Consider the following 16606-nt stretch of genomic DNA (forward strand, 5'->3'; position numbering starts at 1 on the left):
ATTTCTTCTTTATTATGACAGCAGCTTTATCAACATTGATTCGCATATTTTTGCGTCTGCAGAAAAAGGCGATAGAAACAGTCATCAGAATAAAGAAAAAAAAAAACACATCAGTAGCCGATTCAAATTCGAAAACACATCAACAGCAAAAAAAAAAAAAAAGATTGGTTACAAGCAGTAAGGAGTTTTCGTAAATCGTTTTCGCCGTCCCGCAAGGCTCTTCGCAACCCGCTATGATATTCGGAACTCTACAGTCCAGAGGCCATCGGCGCGCAGGGGTAGCGGCGGCTGCTTCGTGGAAGTCGGTCTACGAAAACTCCCTTGTGTCTCGGGGTACGCCATCCGAGACTGGCAAAGCAGATGACGCATGATCATCAGTGAGTGTCCCCTGAGTCTCCCCACACTGTGTCCGGTTAGAAAGATAAGATCTAGGTAATCAAAAGAAGAGTTTTTTTTTCCCCTTTTTTATAAACTCCAAGAAGCAATCATGCTCAAGTGAGTTGGTATGCGTGACGCGTGGCTCTGTCGAACAAGTCGACAGACACAACTTATCGTCCTGACCAGGGACATCTAACCGTTCCCAAACTGGTGAGTTTATTCAAATATTAGGGTAATACTTGACAGCTTTCAGCGAAACTAGTGTTGTTTGTGGCAAAATTTATATATTGTTTTACGCTGTTTGTGACAAGATTGTTATCTGTTAGTTTGTGGCAATGTTGATAGTCGTTTTACGTTGTTTGTGGCAAAACTGGTGCTTGGTTATTTTATGAGACATCTACGAGACGTTTGCAAATACTACGCGCTTTTTCATGTCTTCGATTTTAATGATATCTGTCGGTAATTCTTTTACTTGGAGCTTAACTCCCAGACCTCTGAACGGGTACGACCGGACATACAACGAGCGACTTTGTGATGCCTGAGAGATGAGTCATGCAGACTGTAGTTATTGACACACGGGGTGGCTTATTGTGATTTAATTTCTTGACCCGTGATTCGTTCTTCGGCCTCCGTGGGGATATAGTGGAGAAAATTGAGTCTGCGCCTTTCGGTTGGTGCAGCAATAATAGAATGTTTGTTTTACATTTTAATACTAATAATGCTTTATTCGGTTTCTAAAACCCGGGCGACAGAGAAAAAGCTATTGCCCATACCATGCAGGCTGCTGTACCCGATAACAGGCGTTTTGGAAAAACTGATAACCGTGTTTTTATCAGCGCAAAAATAAATCTGAAAACCGCGATTTTCTCAGCGCAAAAAATAAACTCCATGAAAGCTCAGCTTCTGCCCATATTTAGTGATATAGTGGTCTAAACCAAACTCAAAATATTCAAAACTTACCGTTATCTAATTTAAAAAGTTATAAGCGAGTTTTGTACATTTTTAATCAGAAAATGTGGCGCGTTCCAGGTACAGCGTTCGCCGTTCATCTCCGTGTATTCGCGTGCTCCGTTGATCGCCGTTTTCTCTTTGAACATTTCCGAAACTTGCGTACAACTTTTGATTTAGATAACCGTAAGTTCTCATACTTTAATAGCCTGCTCCTTCTTTTTTTTATATATATAGTATTGCGTTTGGGCGGAGACGTGCAGTTTATTTTTGCGGCGAGAAAAACACGGCTCTCTTTTCTCCCGAAACAACCGGAATAATATAGCGCGGAGAGAATATGCCGCATAGATGGGATCCTGCGTTGCTGCTGCGGCCACGTCTCGCTCGTAATCTTATTGATCGAACTGTCTCGACATGCGGTTTTCAGGTCGCATGAGCCTGATAACGCTGTGCGTGTTTTCGTGGGTTCCCTCGAGTAGGAAAGGAAACATATAGCTAGGCGTTTCTTTATCGATGAAGACATGAAACCTGTTTTGAACCATGGTTATAAAAGCGCTAAAGAGACGAACACAAGAGACAAACATGGGTGCTGTTTGTCTTCTTTCTTGTGTTCGTCTTTTTAGCGCTTTTAGCCATGGTTTAAAACAGTCATCACCAACTAGCCCAACAAGAAGTACTTTCACATGACACCTGCTCAGAAAGTGCGCCAAACGCCGCCTGAATCTGAAACTTCTTACGTAATAATAATGCCGTGTGAGTGTTTATACAAGCGGAAGCTCGTCAGTCTGAATGGGCGCCTGGTGACTCAGCTGTAGAGTAATTTAGCCAGTGCGGTACAACCGCTAGCCTGGGGTCTTTAACGTGCACCAAGCAGTAGTGACACACGACCGCACGCCGGTACGATGCTCATCCAGATCGAAACGGGCAGGGGTGGGGTTTGAATCCAGGATCCCCGATCCCTTACGTAAAATTTAGAAAATCGATCATGAGTGGTTACGTGGACGCCGTTTGAACCACTCTTGTGAGAATCACCAGAATATACTTCGTGTATCCGTGTACTACTTCAATTATTTGCTCTTAATTACTAAAGACTGACTCGAAATTACTTTTCCTCTGTTTGTTTGAGCAACCCCCGAGAGAAAAAGCTAAAGTGTTGGGGATCACAAAATATTTCGTCTAATACTGCAATTATATTGTTTTAATTGCTAAAAACTTACTTGGAAGTGCTTCAACAGAGTCACCGTAATCTAAGTATATTTCATTTAGTAGATACAAGTTATTATAATTGAAGTTCTCGCGACTTAAAGTACCTTCTTGCAGTTAATTACGGCGAGAGTTTACGAGGACAAAGGTCAGATAACGAAACCTTCTTACGACAAAAAATAAAAGAAAGTTTCTAAACGGAAACAAATAAGCCAAATTTACAAACCACTAGCTATTCACGAAGCAAAACGTTCCCAATTTTTGCGTGAGTTAAAACAGGACCTTACAAAAGGACGCGATTCTTCGGCCAAAACGGTCGCCTACGTCGCCTTCGTACTTGAACAGCAGCGTGGGTTCAGAAGCGCCGCTGTTCAAGCACGACGCCAGTTCTGACGTCATCGAACAAATGCTGCTGTCGTTAGGGGGAAAAAAAGTGCACGTGCGGCGTCACGGCGTTTATTGTCTTTGCACCTTTGTATATCACCGTCTAAACCAACAACGCTCAGTGAATGCGCCACGAAGATCTTACGCTTTTTCCTGTGCCTGATTCATTTGGCCAGTTAAAACAACCCCCCCCCCCCCAAAAAAAAAAAAAAAAAAACGCCGTGGAATTGCATTTTTGGAGCTGCTTGATTGACCCCGTCGGGTCAATTCCGAGTCAGAACATCCAACGCGGATGTCTTGTCTCGATGGATGTTTAGACTCCGATGGATGTTCTGACTCGATGGATGTTCTGACTCGATGGATGTTTTGACTGGGATGAATGTTTTAACACGATGAATGTGTGTACCCCATGAATGTCTAGGCTCGGATGGATGTTCTCACTCGATGGATGTTTTGACTCGGATGGCTGTCATGGATATTTCGACGAGTTGAATGTTCTATCGTTTTTTTGCCTGAAAGGAGGGAGCTGTTGTGTGAACGACTTTTGACGATATGGTAAGCAAGGAACGTTTGTATACGCTCCTAGATAAAATCTAATCATTTATGAAGGACAAAATTGAGGTCGTTATTTGACGGAAGTGGATACGATATGTTCCTATTTTTTACTATTATTCGAGCCGTGAACTGCCTTTACGATTTTATTATCTCATTGAGACCTTGTCAGTTATTTAGGCTATTCAGTAAACGTGCGTTTTTATATGTACCCTGTGATTCCGATTTTTTAAATTTTCCTCTACCAGCGTTAGTTACTTTTTTGTTAATTTTCTCTTTTGTAAGATCATTGCTGTTGTTTTCCTTGATCCCTGCTTGAACCACTCATGGTCTGTAGTTTTTATTAATAAATAAATAAACAAAATATTAAAGTTAATCTCATCAGGGGCATGTAAACGGAGCGAAATAATGCTTTCTTTTGTTATATCACTGTATTAGGGGGTGTACGCTCGTCAGTCACCCTGTGTCTCTCTTGTAGCTTAACGGAGTGTAAAATAAAACAGTATTTTGGTGGTCCAATCCGTATTAAAATCAGGTAGGACACGACGGCGCAGTGGCAATGGCTCTCGAAAGCGGCGAGTGCTAATGTTACGTGATCACGCGACGTGGTTTAAGAATGGAATTTACTTGCATTGGGGGCCGGTAAAATCCGCTGCTTTGCCTTCTCGGGTGGCGTTTTTTTTCGTCGATTTCACTAAAGCTTTTGATAGCCTAAATCATAAAATACTCTTACAGAAACTCGAACATTATGGTTTTCGAGGCGGCCCGTTAATGCTTCTGAACTCTTACCTTAAACACCGACAACAGTACGTATACCTAAACGGCTATTCATCTGCAACTAGAACTATCACGTCAGGTGTCCCTCAAGGAAGCATACTAGATCCCTTTCTATTTAATATATATGTAAACGATATAGTGAACATCGATCAAATGGTTAAACTAGTCATTTATGCGGACGATACTAGCATATTTTTTCCGCTGACGAGCCAAATTTACTGATAGCCCATGCAAATATAACGTTATCAAAACTAGTCTTGGGCACAGGCAAATTCATTGTAAATAAACACAAATAAAACGAAAGCCATGCTTTTTCGTCCGAAAAATAAGGCTTTATCATGCACTAATAGCCTCATCTTAAACACAATGCCCATTGAAATCGTTAACAGCTTTAAGACACTTGGAGTCATCTTTTCTGAGAGCATGTCATGTGATAACCATGTACAATATGTAATATCTAAATTATCTAGCATTGTCGGATTAGCAAACCGCAACCGCTCTATCTTACCAACTTCCGCCAAACTGATTATTTACAACTCTCTTTTTTTTTCTCTTATCTCAGCTATTGCCACCTTATCTGGGGCACGACCACAGATGGAAACTTAGAAAAGATATTCCTGCTTCAAAAGAAAATGGTTAGAATTATCTGCAACGCCCCACATGACTTTCATACTGCTGGTTTGTTCAAAAAAATACGCTATCATAACCATACATAACTTGTACAGTTACAAATTGACCGCTGGTTTTAAAAGAGATCAAAAACGAAACTCACAATTCCTCACGACTCTCGCGAGGTTAACTAGAAACGTTGTAACCTATCCCACACGCCACGCTGGATATTGGAGGATGGTACCTCATAGAACTAACTATGGCCTGCAAATGTTAAAATATACTTTACCACATTTACTTAACAGCTTTATTAGTCGTGACTTTCAACTGGACTCGCTCTCCATGAATGAGCTTCGAAATTACTATGTACAATAACCACACAGTGTGACGGTTTCTGTGACAATCTGTCATGCCAGGACCGTTTTTGTAACATCTATTTTTCTTTTTGCTTTTGTTTGTTCGTTTGAGCTGTTATGTTTCTGCCACTGTAGGAGGTCGGGAACCCGTTAAGCTGTTTTCACAGCTTTTTCCCCGGCCTACCCTTCATCATGTGATGAAAAAATAAAGACATTATTATTATTATTATTTTATTTGCTGTCGTTTGACCCGCGCAGCTCAAGAGCACGCTACTCTGCGATTCGTGGTAGCTACGTGACCCGCAGACAATGGACAAGGCCGTTTGAGTCCATATAAAAATGCTCTTGAAAAAAAAAACGCCCTTGAAAAAAAAAAAAAAAAACAGTGTGACAGCCATTTTTTTTTTATTATAGCTTGGTGTATGTCAATGCAATCCTAAGAAATTCGGAAAGAAACAAAAACTATTTTTTCCATGCAATGCGGGGTTAAAAAATTTTAACAATTCATACCAAAGCAACGTGATAAAAACCATCTAAATGAAAAGGGCGATATTGCTATTCACACGAAAAGCACTCTCAAGCTTAAGATGGTGAAACATTTTTCAAGACAGAAAGGCTCTGCTTTAAAAGTATTGTGCTTCGCCCCATTAATTCAATAAAAAACAGTTTTTTTTTTTTTTTTTTTTTTTTTTTTACATTGGGGTTGGAACAGTAGAGCGCGCGATGGGCTGGCTCCGAGTCTGCGCAACTGCTCGAGGGGCCAAAATACTGTTGTCGGTGAATTATGCAACGCAAGCCCTTCAGAAAAATTAATTTCACCTCGCCAGACAATTGCTTTCATTTTTCTGTTAAGCCTCTGAATTATTTCACGACACTCTTGTCCCTGACGTTCGCCGTGATCAATAACGTTATTACGAGAGAATCGCAGCTTTATTTCGTGGTTTTTTAAAGTGAGTTTCACTCTAGGACAGAGCACTCTACATGGATTTGCTGAATTGTATATAAATAGTAGTTTTTCAATTACGGTGGCACTATTGGAACAAACTTTACAGTTTTTTATGTATTATAACGTTTTAGGCATGTTTACCCTGTCGTAGTGTTTATACACTCATTTTTGTCCCGATTACTGTACTACCAGACGCAACATATATAGTGCATGTCGTTCACATAAAGTCATTTGGTTGAATACACCAAAACATCGTGAGGTATTCAAACTGTTTTATTCGAGGAAACTGGCCCATGCGTGCTGTTCAGTTCATTCTACGGAAGAACTCCAAGGATTGTAATTCTGTCCAGATAGTCAAGGACATCCTGAAATGTCGGGACGTATACAGATGACAAGTAGCCTGAAAACAGGGCCGTTTCCTCTTGCAACCGCTTGTTACGATTGCTGACCTCAAACCCCGGTGCAGATGCCACTGCAAGATGATCCAAGAGCAGTGCCTGGATTCGGTTTTGTGAAGAGTGCTGAATCACTTGGAGGAACTGAATGAACTCGGCCAAGTCTGGATGGTGACTTAAGTCAGCCGGCTGTGCAGCCCATTGTGCCAACCTTCGACCCTGGTGGTCGTGCGTGGGTCATAGTTTTCAAACTCTCTCAAAACGTATTTCACAGCAGTGCTGGAAAGCCAGAAACTATCAAAATACTTGGCAAATTGCTCCGACCAAGCACTGTCCAGTGGTGAAGCCTGTGGCCGAGCAGCAAGCAGGTCCCTGGTGAAGGCCTCGCGGAAGTCAGGTACAAAAGGGAGATGTCGCACCCTTTCAATCCACCTGGCGGCGTCACCGTTCTGTTTGCAACTTGACCGCAGACCGAGCTCGTCGCGTTTGGTGTAGATGGCCTTGGCGAAATGGAACGCACATCCACGCACCTGGGCAAATATAACATTCTTTATGCTATAAGCCTTACTTCCTATGTGAGTTAAGTATCACATTGAAGGTTTAATCAGTTCTGGTAGATTCGGAAGTAAAACTTAGGTCAAACTTTAAAAAAGCAGTGTAACGGTTATGACAGCAATTTGACAAGTTGATAAGAAATAAAAAAAAGTCATGACAGTAAGCTGAAGTGTCTGTCACTTCGAATGATGCATTTCCCTTTGATGATCCAAGTAAAACATTGGTCACTATTTTTCAATAAAGTGGTACTTTGAGGTCTTCCCAAAAAGGCTGATGTATTTTTCGTCTTCTTATAGAGAAAGGTTGTGACCGCTCGGATGAAAGTGATTCTACATCTCGTTATACTCTAAAGATCCATTCTCGGAAAAAGGATAATCCCCCTCGTAAAAAGAAGAAACGTGATTTTCTTTTCATCTGTCTCAGTTACTGACACTCCCACGAAAAATAAAATCCAGATAACTTGCCATCTAGTGCGCAAATTCATAAAAATGTGGTAGGAACTAAAATGTTATAAGAATTGTCTTAAAATATTCAAAAAACAAGCAGAAAAATATTCTAAAATACGGAAGAGTTGAACAAAACGGACGGACGGATGGGACCATTTAGTTAATGAAAACGCTTACTCACACGTGTTGTTCCTGCTGCCGTGCCAAAGACCTGTTTTGTTGCTAACATGGCCGCCAACTCAAAATCGAATATCTACGTGGCAGTAGTGGAGAGCCTTCCAACATTGCCAAACTTCCGCTCCGCATCCTTGACCATTTTGAGGAAGGTCTCGTAGGCACGGGTCACGTGTCGCACGACTCATAAGCGCGTAGACAACTGGTTGGACTTCCCCCTTGACGACAGCGTGAACTGTATACAACTGTCCAGGGTTATGAAATTCCATGGGGTTGTATTTGTAGTTTCCGTCGCCCAACACGTATTGAGCGTCACAGAGCGCGTCCATGTCCTTCTCGGCAAAGAAGACCAGCATTCTCCGTGCCTTCAAACTTGTCTTGTCTTCAAACCGAAGAAAGCGATGGTTTGAAGATCTGGGAGGAAAGCGTCCAAGCTGTTGCCTCTGATGGCGTTGAAGTACCTGTTCCTTGATAACGCTCAGCGTTTAGAAGCATAGCCGTAATGGGTGCTGAGTTCAGACTTGATTGCATCTCGAATAAGAGTGATCTTCGAACCTCTCGTCGACAGAACAGACAGCGTCGTCAAAGGCATGTCGGGGTCTTTTTCTGTATTCACGGATTTGCGTTCTTACTTCCAGCATATACCTCTTCGCAAGCATTTTCCAGACAAGCAGCGCAATTCCTGGCCTGCAGCTATGGGGCCTAGTTGGGTCGTCGGGGTCAGTGATCATGACTTCATTCCGCAATGTCAGATGGGCCCAATCGAGCTCTTCTCATCCCGTCCAAGCCGCCTCTAGAGGTTGAAACAGGCAATGAATCTATAGTACAAGATGTCCGGATTCTTTGGATTCGTGGCCTTGTAGGAAAACTCAAAAACAACATTGTCCCACTTTTGTTGCTTTTAAACTGTAATACCGGCCACTTCGAGCGATGACTGGACGGCACAAATACCGGTGTTCCGAAGTTTTGCTGCATAAAGCTAGCCTTCTCAGGAATTAGCACTTTGATTCAAAATTTACTTGACTGAAATATTTAGGAAATCGAAATATCTTGACCAATTGCTGGTTTCAACGCTGAACGTAGCAAGTTGTTGCTGACGGGAACACCTCTTGACTGGAATCGACCCCGGAACGAAAACTTGCAGGCATTTATATGCAGTCGTTGAAGTTAACTATAGTCATCTTTGAACCATAAAACCTTGATCGAGTTCGGACTTGAACAAAGGCATCACAAAACAACCAAGTCACCAGACTCCTGTTCCCCGAACTTCCGTTCCAGCACGCGCGCTATCTCAATTATCTTCGTGGTCGCCGGCTTTCTAAAGCGATGTACCCACGTCTTCTTACACACTCCCCTGTCACCAAGATCGTGCTGTCACCCTGTCGCTTTCCATTCTCAATATTTTCAAGATCTGGGTTAGCGGGTTCAACAAGATGGATGTTCTGACTCGATGGATGTTTTGACTCGGATGGATGTTTCGACTCCTATGGATGTTCTGACTCGATGGATATTTTGACTCGATGGATGTTTAGGCTCGGATGGATGTTTCGACTCGGATGGATGTTCTGACTCTGGTGTCACGTGACCTCTTGGATGTTTTCACTCGATGGATGTTCTGACTCCATGGATGTCCTGGCCATGAGCGCCGCCCCCCCCCCCCCCCCCCCCCCCAAGGAAAAAAAAAAGCGCCGTGAAGGTGCATTTTTGGAGCTGCTTGATAGACCCCGTCGGGCCGTACCCTGGGTGCTTCTGTGCGCGAACACCAGATGGCTCTCCCTTTTTGTCGCTCTTTCTGTGGTAATCTTGTTCGTTTCCAGGAACCCCAGCAAGCGTTTTGATTCCGACACTTTTTTAAGAACTTCTTGAGCTCCAAACTTCACACGGCCTAATTGACGCTTTCCAAATTGTTCATTTTGTTTATAGTTTATTGCTAATCTGCAAAGAAAGATTGCTGAAAGCGACACTATAACCCGAATTGTATACGTTGCCGCCTCATAATCTACGGTATATATATATATATATATATATATATATATATATATATAAGTGAAAGATGCGTACTGTCGGAGTTACTAATTCGAAGTTTATTACGACGTTTCGAGCGGGGAGAGCGGTCCCCGCTCGAAACGTCGTAATAAACTTCGAATTAGTAACTCCGACAGTACGCATCTTTCACTTATTAACTTTTCCAGGTCCATTGTTTTCATATTTACCTTACTTTACCTATATATATATATATATATATATATATATATATATATTTTTTTTTTTTTTTTTTTTTACGTGCCTGATTGAATTGGTACCACGCCGTGCGATACATTTCAGTTGACGTTACCGCAACGCGAGTTTTACTTTTGCGCGAGCTGCGGCGACCGTCATGCACCAGCAGAACCAATCAACTACCGGAAATACCCCCCTACCCCTCCGCTGTCTCCGTGTTCCTATTCATTAATCGGACAACTGAATGAATGCCGCGACGCAATACATACTTCCTCCAGTGCATTTATCCTCGACTGTGCTCAAGCAGAGCCGCTTACTTAGTATGCACTTCCCCCAGATCGAGGCGTGACGAGTTTGAGTTCAATGTCGAAGGCGTCGTGTTGTAAACGCGCACCCCGCTTCTCCTTCGGTGATACACGAAGGCTACGAGTCGTTTATCACGAAGGAATTGCGGGTTAGAGCAGAAACACTATACCTTACGAAAGGAAACGGTGGTAGCTTTCATGGTTTCCATTGGTGCTGGCGGAGGGGTAGACGAATTTAAATGTCTCCACTCCGTAGACGGGGCCGCGCTTATTTGTCTGCCGTCCGTCTACGTGCCTTTAGCGCCCGCGTCGCTGCTAGGAAGTGGAGGGTAAGATCTTTCGTAGCGATACCAGCCGCAAGCTTACGAAATCGAAGCTCTGTAGCATTATTCACGGCGTCAAGGTCGGGTGCAGGAAAGGCGTTGATCGTGACTTCCAAGGTCGTGCTTCCCTACAAAGTTCCAGAGAAGCGAACCGCTGCCATTAACGAAAGCTTAATAAAACAAAACATTTAGCTTAAAAAACGCCGGGCCTGGCTTATTCTGTTCTTGCTTCGTCATTGGTATTTTTTTAGTTTTTTTTTTTATCGGCTAATGTCATAACCCTATTGGTTGCGAAGCGATAACAAGATGTTTAGGATTCAGCACGCACTGCGTTTTTTTTTTTTTTTTAGGATATCGCTGTGTAATTGTAATGGGCCTTAGCATCAAAACATGGTGTGTCTGCGCCGCGGCACTCTGCGTGATATTTCACATGCTTACGTCGTACTCAATGCTCAAACTCGAGCAGCTTTTTTTTTTTTCTAGATTAACTTTTTCATTATTTATATTTTTGTTTCGCAGTTTGCCAAACTTCCTTTTGATCATGATGATTGACTTGAATATTATGTGGGAAAAGTTAATTACCGCACCGTTCGAACGTTAAAAAGAAAACACGTGTTTTGTAAACGTTGAGAGAAACGTGTAGGCCGTAGCACTCTGATGTGAACGTCAAGGCTACGAAAAGTGTTGACTCCCATGTGTCCACGAGTAAACTTGGCTTGTGTCTCCAGAAGGTGCCCCCCAAAACAGCAACTGTTATCTTCCTGTGCATATGAATATAGTACACAATCACAAGCAGAATCTACGGCAGCGCGGTTCAAATAAACGCAGATCGCATTAAGCAGATGGCATCAAGTGTTCAGATTGCGAAAATGTTCGTTGCTAAAATAATATAAAAAAACTGTATGCAGTAACTACGGTGTGGCCGTGACTAAGGGATGAAGCGAGGATCAGGAAGTACGCGCTTGAAGGCGCATACATACAACACCTAGGACGTGACACCACGTCTGGCGTGCACGGGTATGTAAGATACACGTTTGCCTGCATGCCTACACAAGCGGAAATGTGGAAACTGCTAGAACGCCCAGCCTGCATCCTTCGTGTTTACTTTCGTTCTTTTTACAGCGATAACTGTTATGGACTTTTCCCACCACTAGAAACGACGCTCGTTCTCGTTGTTGATGTTGTAGTCGGCGATGTAGGGCGTCCGTCGCGGATGTAGCGAAATTCTTGAAAAAGATCGCCCGCCGCTCGGGGGGATCGAACCTCGGTCCGCTGCGTGCGAAGCGAAGACGTTACCACCGAGCTACGTCGCAGCTTTTTTTAACGGGATAGAGCGCTCGTGTCGCAGCAGATCGGTGGCGTGTCAGAAAAGCCGGCGTCGGTGGCATGTCGCGAAAATCCTGATTGGTCGATAGGGTCATGACGTCATAGTCACATGACCTCGCGCGGGAATTCCAAACAACGCTCACGTGGAACGTGACGTCACGCGTGGAATGAAAATGATGAAAAACATGACATGTAAGGCGAATTAAAGGTCACCGCATGTCTCAAAAATTTTTAACTCAATAAAAGTAATTCATTTACTTTAAAGAAAATTTGAGGAATTTTAGGTGAGATTTGAACCCCCGACCCTTCGGTTGCGAGCCAGACACGCTACTAACTAGGCCACGCAAGGTACTCTTTTTTATATATATTTATTTATGAATATTTTTATTTTATTATTACTTTTTCTTTTTTCTTTTTTTTCTTTTTTTTACGAGGTACACTGCAGCGTTTATAACCCGCTTTCAGTTTTACTAAGCTTGGCACTTCGACGACGTAGCCATAGAGTGCCCGGTCAGAAATTTGGAGCGCGAAGATCTGGTAGCACAGAGCATTTCTCGGGGAGTCTGTAGTCAGCGCACAGCTTTTGCAGCGGCGAGGGCCCGAAACGTGGTTTTTAGACCCGACGAGAGACGAAGCGGTAGCGCGAGGAACGCGAGGAGTACGAGCGGACATTCCATCGCTTGGGAGAAGTGTGTTTCGGCGTCTCGTCGCAGCGGGGCGCCTCTTGTCTGCCGCTCTACCTAGAGCAACTAGATGAGCTGCGTAGCTTATTTAGTGGCACTAGCTCTACCTTTCCACTTTCGGCGGCCGTATCTCGTGGCGATCTGTTAGGCTTGTTAGGAGGCTATGCTAGTACACAATGCCCACTGCCCGTGCTGTCGGAAAGAAAAAAATAATAGCCGATAACAAAGTGCCGTTGTAGCACTGTCAATGCCAAGAGCTCGTGCCGGGAGACGCGTGTTCACGCGCTCCGGAAGAAAAAAGAAATAAGAAGTGTTCGGAATAGTTCGGAACAAAATGGTCAGGTATATCTATTTTATTTCGAACACCTTTGTTCGCGCAACCCACGGTGTGTGAACCATAGAATTATCATAATGTACGCCAGAGGTTCAACTGGCGCTAGTGTCTACGCGACTTCCGTGGCGCCAATTGAAACAGACAGCAACCAGTCTACTCTTGCGGTGCTCCTGTGCATTCCTATGGGGACACGCGCGTGCATTTTGTCTCTTCGCCGGAAAATAACACGGAACACTTTGGTCATTTGGGTCGTACCGAAAAGTATGTACCATGATTAACACTGTAAAAATGTAATTGTTTTAGTTAGTGCATTTTTCTTCATCAGTGAACGATGTTTAACTTCGCTACATTTCCGTCCCAAACATGTGTTCCGCAGCAGGTGTGTAAAATCAAGCGACGATTCAAAGCAAAATTACTATCGAAAGGAATATAGAGTGTGTTCAAGCTTCGCCAGTATTTCGTGACGCTTATATATATTTATAATGCCAGTCCTGTCACTATATGAAAATGACCTCGCCGTGCATGAGCGGATAAAAACATTCAAAACGTAAACAATAAAGTACGTCGGCTGTGAAAGGTGCCCCTTCGTATTGTTTTCTCTGCCGGGCACCTTTGCGCATGCATGCAGACACTTGTTCTCAAAGATTTCGAGCGTGGGGGTGATATTTTGAACGTAGAACAAGCGCGCTCGCGCAAAGCAGAGAGAATAAAGCTGTACTTACTTATTTAAAATCGGAATATATTACGTGGCCTTCAATTTATTTTGATCACACATGCACTGGTAGTTACTAATCCAGTGTTACTGCATGGTTCTTGCCGTCTCTCTTGGCTTTCCAGATGTCCTTCGTTTGGCACGTATATTCCTCATGCTGAAAAGTGCCGACGTCGCGTTCGCGCTAAGTGTCCGACAGTGCACATAAATATACGTACGAAGCCGTTTTAGCACAATTTTTAATGCGAGGAATTTGAAAGGAAAAGGCCGTAACTGACTAATTATTTTGTCGACCTGACTGAGAAATGTTCCAAGATACCTATGGTACGTATGAACTAGTCGGGATATTTGCTCTTATGATCGAGCGCAGGGAGAAACTGCACTCACTTTTTGCCATAGGAATGCATTACCGGAAGTCAATTTTCGTCTGGTAGCTTTCTGTTTCAATTTGCGTCAGCACACTAGCGCCACTTGAGCCTCTAGCGTCCATTATAATAACTCTATGGTGTGAACGAGACGCGAATGCCCCAGGACTATGGTGTCTGGAACGCGCCTCCGACTGGTGTGTTTACCGGGTCCAAAAAAGTGGTCCCTCGATTTTCGCCTGATGACGTCATAGAAGTGTCATGCTGTCGCCGGTCGCGAACCTGGCGGGGTCTTAATAGCTGTGGGGTGTGTGGCAGACGCCTGTTCTGCTGCAGGTCGCTCTCCAATGCGGCAGTCCACGGAAGCTAAAGCAGCCGGAAGTTAGAACGCCTGGAACGCCGTGACGACAGCGACACTCGCGTTCGCCTGTGGTTTTCGCCAGAATTTCTACGACCAACCGCCAGGATCGCGACATGCAACAGCATGACACTCCGGCTTCTGTGACGTCATTTGTTGCCACTTTGAGACTACTTTTGATGTATGGACGGGATAGGACGCTAAACACACGCGCTCCAGGCACCATGCCAGGACTTCGCCGTGACGTGACCTATCGCTGCGACGTGGATTAATGCAGGACGGCTATTTTTCAATAGTCTCGCATAGCATGGATAATATTGCCACGCGTTTGCACAGAGGGAAGAACTGCGCAAGCGCAGATACGACTGCAATTAACGCGATTAATGTAGTAAAGTACAGATATATGCGTCGCTATAGAGACTTCCGTTCAATCAAAACTGGCCACAAAAGTGGGAAGTAAATGTCAGATCGAAATCCCAACTCATTTTCCATCGTCAGCATACAGACACAAAAATAAATTGACAAAAATAAAAAAAAGAACACAATATAGAAATAATCTTGTCAAAGCTGGTAAACAGTTTTGAAAATTGAAAATTTGAATCCATCTGTAATCTACAATTGCACCTAAAAAAAATTTTTTTTTTTTTGCATTGCATTGAAACAGTTATGGCGAACACAGGAAGAATCCCAGCGAAGGACAAAGCTCGGGGTACGGTTAATCAAAGAAGGTGCAATGTGCGCGGTAGAAATTATATTGGCGTTTCACCTGCGCACAAGTCCCCCTCCCCCCCCTCCCCCTCAAAAAAACAAACAAACAAAAAAAGGTGTATGCTCTGTGTCATAGCGCAAACAGTTCTTGTATAGGTCTAAACATATTTTTATCCGCATCATCCGTAGATGGTGCGGATGAAAGAACCTCGGTAGATTGCAACCATTGCTTCTTCCAAATGTTTCGCTCGAAAGCCAACGCTCCAGAATTCTTAGAGTGAACGCACTAAGAGAAAAGAACGCACATATTAATGTCGTAATTATTTTAAGCACTCACGGTGAAAAAAAATGAGGAGTAAAAAATTAGAAAATATGCGCAGACCGGAAGTGGGCCAGGATTGTTCGCAATAGACGACGCCAGCGTGCCATCTCGCCGTATGCAATCAAAAGCGGTTTCAACGCAGTCGGCACACTGAAACACGAATGTGTGAACCAGCCTTGGGAGTGTAAAAGTGAAATCGAGTGGAATATCGATTGCCCGTGTGGGGTTAACCCTGCACCCGAACACTGCCGGTACCCAACGCGTGAGCGAGATAAATTCACAAGGTTGTCTTTTTCCTAGAGCGTTCACCAGTCAGCTGACAGCCTGGTGGAGGCTCCGTGCTCGCTGGACCAGTCAAGCGTCTGTCTCTCGCCACGTGATCCCGTTCCAACGGGGTCATGTGGTGGTCACGTGATCAATGGGAGGCCTTGGACTGGTCCTGCGAGCGCGTAGCTCCCACCGCCCTGTCAGCTCAGGGACGAACGGAGCGCGGCACGGCCTTCCGTAAACAGCGGGAGAATGAGCTGCATTTGTACAGTCCTCCACCTCCCCTATCTTTGCATCACTCCATTTGTCGTGTCTTTTTGTTTTCTTTTTATAGCTGGAAGTTTCCCGTTCATCGAACAAAGGCATCTCGTGCGGTTTCCTTCTCGAAGGTGAACAAGCCCGACCGGTGGCGGTGCACGCGGCCCGTGCTTGGGTCGCCATGAGGAGCCACGCAAGCTGAGACAAAAAGCCGGCTCCTGAACAAACACAGGTCCCGAGGACCCCGAATACCGCTTGACCACCGCCTCCTTTGCGTTCGTCGACGGCAGCAGCTAAGCTGCGACCACGTCGGCTGCGAACTCCGCGTTCCATCACCGGGACACCGCGGCTGGACAGCGTTCAAGGAAACGAGGAAGCAGACCGGGCCAACATGAGCCAGAATGGTGAGGGGATACTGGCATTTCACGCGCGCGCAGGATGATAAAAAAAAAAAAAAGAGGAATAATGGTTGCTGTGTACCTTTTCCATTTATCGTGTCTCACAGTCTTTTTCTTACTTTTTTTTTAAGTTAAAATGATTTGCAGTTTTAAACACCCTATGACACGCCAAAAAAGTGTCTGGAACGCATGGAATTTGTGACAGCCGAATAAACTTGGCGCATGTTTGGCCGACTAATCGGTTGAAAGATTTCTTCGCGACAAGCCTATTTGCCAATTCATCTATCTGCACGTTAATCAAATA

The 16606-nt window shown here is 44.1% G+C and overlaps 1 protein-coding gene across 2 annotated transcripts in view; it reads left to right on the plus strand.

Annotated features, from left to right (window-relative positions):
• Positions 1-16606, plus strand: part of LOC8028472 (solute carrier organic anion transporter family member 74D) — a 73634-nt gene that overhangs the window by 19006 nt on the left and 38022 nt on the right. The window contains exons 1-2 of one of the 2 annotated variants that reach the window (XM_042291854.1): positions 354-588; positions 15981-16308. In XM_042291854.1, coding sequence (XP_042147788.1) covers positions 16296-16308 — 13 coding nt within the window. In that variant the 5' untranslated portion in view covers positions 354-588; positions 15981-16295. Of the gene's footprint in view, positions 1-353; positions 589-15980; positions 16309-16606 lie in introns of those variants that run through there. The other variant, XM_029971067.4, reaches the window with a different exon arrangement.

This window comes from Ixodes scapularis, unplaced genomic scaffold, assembly GCF_016920785.2.
Source record: "Ixodes scapularis isolate PalLabHiFi unplaced genomic scaffold, ASM1692078v2 PGA_scaffold2__306_contigs__length_199485367, whole genome shotgun sequence".
NCBI lineage: Eukaryota > Metazoa > Arthropoda > Arachnida > Ixodida > Ixodidae > Ixodes > Ixodes scapularis.